Source organism: Mirounga leonina, unplaced genomic scaffold, assembly GCF_011800145.1.
Source record: "Mirounga leonina isolate KUSES-001 unplaced genomic scaffold, KU_Mleo_1.0 Mir_454, whole genome shotgun sequence".
NCBI classification, from domain to species: Eukaryota; Metazoa; Chordata; class Mammalia; order Carnivora; family Phocidae; genus Mirounga; species Mirounga leonina.
In genome coordinates this window covers 16,570,111-16,577,627 of record NW_023270763.1, presented here as the reverse complement: position 1 = coordinate 16,577,627, position 7,517 = coordinate 16,570,111, and the positions used below count along the sequence as shown (strand labels likewise).

At 45.9% G+C, this 7,517-nt stretch overlaps 1 protein-coding gene across 1 annotated transcript in view; it reads right to left on the bottom strand.

Annotated features, from left to right (window-relative positions):
• Nucleotides 1–1,390: 1,390 nt before the first annotated feature.
• The window catches only part of BCL7C (BAF chromatin remodeling complex subunit BCL7C), a 41,893-nt gene continuing 35,766 nt past the window's right edge, over nucleotides 1,391–7,517 (bottom strand). Inside the window, exon 6 of the mRNA XM_034988836.1 lies at nucleotides 1,391–2,046. Coding sequence (XP_034844727.1) covers nucleotides 1,846–2,046 — 201 coding nt within the window. The 3' untranslated portion in view covers nucleotides 1,391–1,845. The remainder of the gene's footprint in view (nucleotides 2,047–7,517) is intronic.

Here is a 7,517-nt window from a genome sequence, read left to right as displayed (position 1 = left end):
CGGGATCAAGTCCCGCATTGGGCTCCCTGCTCAGCGGGGAGTCTGCTTCTCCCTCTGACCCTCCTCCCTCTCATGCTCTCTGTCTCTCATTCTCTCTCACAAATAAATAAATAAAATCTTAAAAAAAAAAAAAAAAACATTTTGTTACTCAAATGTTACCCAATAATGTTCTCTGGTATTTTTTGGTTTTTTAATATTTGCTATAGCCTACAGTTCTTTGTAACTACTCTTATTTATTAAAAAATACAGAAAGTTATGAAAAATAGAGTAGTATGATTTCAGGAATTCCCAAGAATTCCAATTTCTCATTTCCAAATCCTGAAGATGAGTATCTGTTGGGAAATTGGATACCCTAGCCCACAGGAACTGGATGAACTTCCCAAGCAGTGCAGTGGGATGGCAAACTATGGAGAGTCCATCTTTCCTGGCTTCCAGGGAGTCTCTGCACAGGAGCAGGTCCTGGAGTAGAGCTTCCTTGGCCAACATCCCTCTAAAGGCAGAGGTCTGAGAAAAGGTTACTTCAGGGATCCATGGGCTGAGCCTGAAGCTTTGGTCTCAATGTGAACTATGTGAAGGCTCAAGTTTTATTGCAATCTCATTCCAGAGAGTGTCTGCTCATTTTAGTATACAGTTTTATGTAATTGCTCTGTAATTGGATGCCCTGTCAAAGCTGCGCCTTTAACTCTTGTAGCAATAGGGCCGCTGCCGCAGGCCGGGCCGTGGAATCAGGCAGGCCGACCCAGGGCTGTGTGCTGCTTCCGTACATACTGGCTGTGTGACTTTGGGCAGGTCCCTTAACCTCTCTGAGACTTAGTTTCTCCATCTGTAAAACGCCGATCATGAGAACGCTGGTGTCACTGGGATGTTGTGAGGATTAAATGAGATCATCGCTGTAAATCGCAATGCCTGGCACAGAGTAAGCTCTCAGTAAACGGGAGACATAATTTCCTAATATGACAGGCCCAGCAGTGGACTTGGGAAGGAAGAGCTTGGTGAAAGCCCTTGGAACCTCTCACAGGGCTCATGTGTCCCCGGCCTTCTCCAGGCGGGGATGTTCCAGGTCTCTGGGCTCTGCCAGAAGCCTCAGGCCCTCCCCACTAGCCCAGGACGGCGGGGCCAGGCTGTGAGGCGGGCGGGGGCCAGGCAGAAAGGCCTCTGTCCCACGGGGTTTCCCAGGGGACTGGTGAGGTTGGCACCGGGTAGAAGCTCTTGGAGCGCGTCCTCTGGTGCTTGAGGTAACCCTGCCCGCGGCCCGGCCTCCGTGGGCCTCCCGTGGGTGGGGCTGGGGTGGCGGTGGGGGGCGCAGTGGAGGTGGGGGAGGGGGGGTTGGGGTAGGGGTGGAGATGGGGCTTGGGGCGGGAGATGGGGGTTCGGTGGCTGGGGGGGCGGGGGGACGGGGTCTCCGCGCGTGCGTGGGCCTCGCGGGGCCTGGGGGCGACGCGGCCGCAGGGCTGGCCGCCGGGTGTCACGGGACGCTGGAGGCCGGCGGACGCGGGGGTGGGCGCGCTGGTGCGGGAGGAGGTGGCCGCTGCGGTCCCCACACTCCAGTGCGGCCGGGGCCTCTGGCGGCGAAGCGTCCTCAGGCACTGGGTGAGGTCCGAGGTGTGCCCAAGCCCTTTGCACACTTGGGGTGCCGGTGGGCCCGCTCACTGTGCGGGGGTCCGTGGCGAGCAAGATGGGTGCTGTGACCTTAGGTTCGAGGCGGGCGAGGGCCGCTCGGCCCCGAAGTGCCTGCGGTAGCTGTAGGGTTGGGGGGCTCTTTCCACCCTCGCGGCACGGGTCGGTGGCTGGATCTTGGGACGGCCAAGAGAGACCCAAGGGCCTCGCCTTGCCTGGGGAGCCAGCTCACCTCCCCTTCCCCTGGGGGATCGTCCTGGGTGCCCTCGGGGCCTTGCTTCCTCCCCCGGGAGCTCTGGTGTCCGGCAGCACCGCGGAGCCGGGCCGGGCGTTTGTCCGGAGGCCCCTTCTGGGAAGGAGCCTCCTGAGGGGCTCTGTCTTCAGACCTTTCTCGTGGAGGGCTCTTCTGGTCATTCTCATTCCCGAATCCTGCAGAAGGAGAAGAAGAATCTGGGTGGTGTTTTCTCCTCCCTCCACCCAAGACTAGGAAAACCCTGCCTTGGGAATCTTAAATGGGGCAACTTGGTGGAAAATCTTTGCAAATGACAGAGTTCTGTGTTTCTGACAGCAGGTGGAGGTTGAGGCAGGGCTTTGTGGGGGCCCGGCTGCTGAAATTTGACAGAGCTGGGCAGCTCCGCACTTCGTTGCAGTGTGATTTTAGACAAGTTACCTAACTTCTTGCAGTCTGTTCAGCTGTAAGGTGGGGATAATGGTAAAGGCAGCCTCAAAGGACTGTCAGTGTGACCAGGGGGTCCACAGACAATCAGGATGGTGGGGCACAGCAATGCTATGTTAAATCAGAAAGATCAAATATAAACCTGTACTTTAAAATTCTTTCCAACTCTGTCGCTACCAAGTGAGGTCCAGTACCCGCCCCCGGCACTACCTACCATGTATACCCCTAATGCCCAGATATTGGTGTCTTATATTATTTACCATTAAAATAACCAGGGATAACATAATTTTAAAAAAGAGAGAGAAAAAACAAATAAAATAACCAGGAGTCCTTGGAGGGTAGCTGATTCCATTTCTTAGACAAGAAAAATCTACGAGCATCCTGTTGATGCCAGAAAACAAAGATATTTTCAAGGATATCAGGGGTAGTGTTACAAAGACAAATATCCTAATTAAACGGACTACCATTTCCAAAGCTGTTACAATTTGAGCACCCTAAAATCTGTAACAATCATTATGCTTAAGTGAAACGTCTGGGGAAGGCTGTGAGTCCCTAAACGACTCAAAAGTAGAAAGTAAATATAAAATCTTCAAAAAGGTAGTTGTAAGACAGGTACACTCTCCTACAGGTACTAGAGGTACTCCTATAGGGAGATGTACTAGAAAGGTGATGAGAATAGGTATGTATAATTTTGATGATTTTTATAAATAGGAAAGTGTAAATATATGGATATTTTGATTCATCTATTATTCCTCTACTTCTATTTATAAGGCAGAAATATGAACTCATTTCTCTCTGTGAAACTGTGAGCCCAGTGACCCTGGGTAAGGCAGGGTTACCATGACTGAACAGCAGTGATAAATACAAACAGTACCCAGGTAGGAGGAGATGTCAACCCTGTTTTAGCTGATGATGCACCCATTTGTCCTGATGAGAACTAGCTTCAACATACTTATTACCTCATCTCCTAAGAAAATTCTTTTCAACCTGAGGAACTTAAAAAAATATCGGGCTATGAAAATAAATAAATAAATAATAAAATAATAAAATAAAAATACTGAGCTACAGGTCCCATCACAAAAGATCCCCAGATTCTATAATAAGGGATTCTTATTCAGGATAAAGAACTCTCACAACTTAACAATCATACAAGTAACAAACTGACAGAAAAATGGGCAAAGGAATCCAACAACCATTTCTCCAAAGAACACCACAAATGGATAACAAGTACATGAAAAGATGCTCAACATCACTATTAGGGAAATGCAAATCAAAACCACAATGGGAAAACCACAAAACCACAAAAATCACACTCATTTGGATAGCTACTGTTAAAACAAAACAAAACAAAACAAAACCAGAAAATAGCAAATGTTGATGAAGATATGGAGAAATTGAAACCCTTGTGCATGGTTGGTAGAAATGTAAAATGGTGCAGCCGCTACGGAAAACAGTGTGACAGGCCCTCAAAAAAGAGCTGGCAAGGAGCGCCTGGGTGGCTCAGTCAGTTAAGCGGCTGCTTTTGGCTCAGGTCATCTTGGGGTCCTGGGATCGAGCCTCAAGTTGGCTTCCTGCTCAGCAGGGAGTCTGCTTCTCCCTCTGCCCCTCCCCCTGCCGCTCGTGCTCTCTCTCAAATAAATAAATAATCTTAAAAAATAAAGAGCTGGCAATTCCGCTAATGAGTATGTATCCAAAAAAAAAATTGAAAGCACAGTCTTTTTTTTTTTTTTAAGACTTTATTTATTTATTTGAGACAGAGAGAATGAGAGACAGAGAGCATGAGAGGGAGGAGGGTCAGAGGGAGAAGCAGACTCCCCGCTGAGCAGGGAGCCCGATGCGGGACTCGATCCCGGGACTCCAGGATCGTGACCTGAGCCGAAGGCAGTCGCTTAACCAACTGAGCCTTCAGGCGCCCGAAAGCACAGTCTTAAAGAAATATTTGAACACCCGTGTTCATAGTGGCATTATTGACAATAGTCAAGGGATGGAAGCAACCCAAGTGTCCATTAATGGATGAGTGGATAAACAAAACGTGGGGTATTATATACAATGGAATATTACCCAGCCTTAAAAAGGAAGGAAATTCTGACACAGGCTACAGCACAGATGGACCATGAGGACATTATATTAAGTGAAATAAGCCAAAAAACAAAACAACAAGTACTGTAAGATTCCACTTATAGGAGGTCCCTAGAGTGGTCAAATTCAGAGTCAGAAAGTGGGATGGTGGTGGCCAGGGGCTGGGGGGAAAGAGGAAAGAGGAGTTATCAGTTAATGTGCACAGTTTCAGTTTTACAAGATGAAAAGAGTTCTGGAGATGGATAGTGGTGATGGTTGCACAACAAAATGAATGTGCTTAAGGCTACGGAACTGTCCACTTAAAAATGGTCAACATGATAAATTTTATGTTATGTGTATTTTATCTCAACAACAAAAAAAGATGTCCAGATTCTTTTTTTTTTTTTTTAGACTTTATTTATTTATTTGACAGAGAGAGACACAGCGAGAGAGGGAACACAAGCAGGGGGAGTGGGAGAGGGAGAAGCAGGCTGCCCGCCGAGCAGGGGGCCCGATGCGGGGCTCGATCCCAGGACCCTGGGATCATGACCTGAGCCGAAGGCAGACGCTTAATAACTGAGCCACCCAGGCACCCCAAGATGTCCAGATTCTAATGTGCAGCCAGGTTTGAGATCCTCTGTCAGGGGAAGGGCACGGAAGGGTATATGTGAAACTTTGGCGACCTTACCAATTATAAGTTAATAATGGGTTTTACTAGTGCCAACAGACCAGGTCTTTCATCATAATAAAAGGACAATAGTTCAGGTATTGACGGCCATACAAAAGTTGAATGTACCATCTCTGAGAAAGACACCAAGTTTCAGAAATTAGTATCTGTATATAAACCAGTTACATGTATTAGGTCTTGTTTGTATTTTGATTCAAACAAGCTGAAAAATTTTTAGTTGGCACTTATGGAACATTTATTCAAATTGAAAATTCAAACACATTGGATATTCAATATTAAGGAATGATTATTTAAAAATTTTAATTGTGATGATGGCACTGTGGTTTAAAATCCTTAATCTTGGGGTGCTTGGATGGCTCAGTCATGGAGAATGTGACGCTTGATCTTGGGAATGTAAGTTCCAGCCCCACGTTGAGTATACGGATTACTTTAAAAAATCTTTACAAAAAATAAAATCCTTAATCTTTTAGAGTATCATACTGAAACAGTTCAGATGACATTCTATCATGTATGAGATTTGCTTCAAAATAATAAGGGAGGAGAATCAGTAGTCATGAGTTGAAATTGTTCGAGTTGAGTAGTGGGTTCGTGGAGAGTCTATAAACTGTATTTACTTTTGTATTTGTTTGACATTTTCCATAATGAGTTTTTCTTTAAAGCATATAAAAGAAAGAGAGAGAAAGAGAAAAAGAAGAAAGAAAGAATAAACGAGAAAGAGAAAAAGAAAGAAACTCAAAAGCTACCCAAGGTAACAAGAAAACTTTATATAAATGGCACTGGGGCTAATGATCCTCAGTTTTGAATCCTCAGAGCTGTGCCACCTGATCCCATGTCTCTGGCCAGAACCTGCAACCTGAGCTTATTCTGAGACAGTTTCCTTTTTCTTTTGGGTCTAGTAGGATTACAAAAACTCTAGGGGGCGCCTGGGTGGCTCAGTCGGTTAAGCATCTGCCTCTGGCTCAGGTCAGGATCTCAGGGTCCTGGGTCATGATCTCAGGGTCCTGGGATCGAGCCCCACGTTGGGCTCTCTGCTTGGTGGGGAGTCTGCTTCTCCCTCTGCCTGCTGCCCCCGCTGCTAGTGCTGTCTCTGTCAAATAAATAAATAAAATCTTAAAAAAAACTCTAGGAAGTTATAAAAATAATAACTGGTAGAATTACTGAAGCCCTAGAAAGGTATAAAAATTGGAACCTCAGAAAGGTGTTGGAATAAGGACAAAAGAAGGTTAAACCCATGGTTTTAGCACTTTTATAACCAGTTTTGATGGCAGGGTTGTAATAAATGCTGTCATTACTCTATTTGTAAATGCTTAAAGCATACGAGTAGTCAAAAGAATCCACCATATTGACTTTGTCTTTACAGTTAAATTATTTAAGGTAATTTAATTGGTCAAATTTGTAATCAAAACCTAAGTCCCCTGTGGAAAACAAATGGTTTTCAATTTTTTTCTTTTTTGTTATAGTCTAATAAAGTGAGCATTGGACAGAGTACAGAAGGTAGTAAATATTTCTCTCCAGCCCGGAAGCCTGTCAAATATGAAATCATCTATCAGGGGGTTCTGACTTCCCCTTAAATGAGCAGGTGCAGGTACAACACTTGGCCCAGGGCCTGCAGCATAGGATGATCTCAAATCCAGTTCCGATGAGCGCACGGATTGGAGAGGGAAGGGGTGGTGGTGCGGGCAAACATCGGAGACACAAAGCACAGACGGGGCCTCTGGCAGGCATGTTGGGTGTCTGGTTGGTCAGGTAGCTTTCGGTCATTCAACAGATGCTAACTGGGCGCCAAGAGGGTGCCAGGTGCTGGAGATACTGTGGTCAAAAGGACAGGCCCTAGCATTTTTTCTCCTTCCAAGTCCCACTGGCCATCCCTATCTTTCAGCCACAAACAACGACCTACCACGCTTTTCCCTTCAGGCCATTCTCATGAATACAGCTAAGACGTCCCAGGCCCCCCGAGGAGCAGCCTTACCTTCTCTTCAAGAGGGGGGGAGTTAAGGTCTCAATTCAGGGTTTAGGCACTTAGCTAATCTCCACTTAAGTGGTTAGAAGCATGGGCTTTGGATCCCATGGCATCGGTGTGAGTCCTAACTCAGCTGGGCTTTTTGTTTTGGTTTTTGGCTAGGTGGCTCAGCTCCTTTTTATCCTTGACCTTGGACAAGTAATATAACATCACTAGGCCTGTTTTCTTGTCTACCTTGTCAGGATAATAATCCCTACTCAACAGGGTTCCTGTAGGATTAAAGGAGATTATGTATATATGTGAGTGTATGTGTATTATGCATATATCTGATCTATATTTATATATGGATAGAGATATAGGCACAGAGGAACATTAGTGGCTGTTATTATTACCTTAATATCGCTGTTACTTCAGGGTTTGCTCCTTAGAAAATCTTGGGTTTTTGCTTATGGATATAACCAAGTAGATTAGATCAAGCCACTGGCAAAACATGTTGTTTATTTTCCTGTGTGTTAATT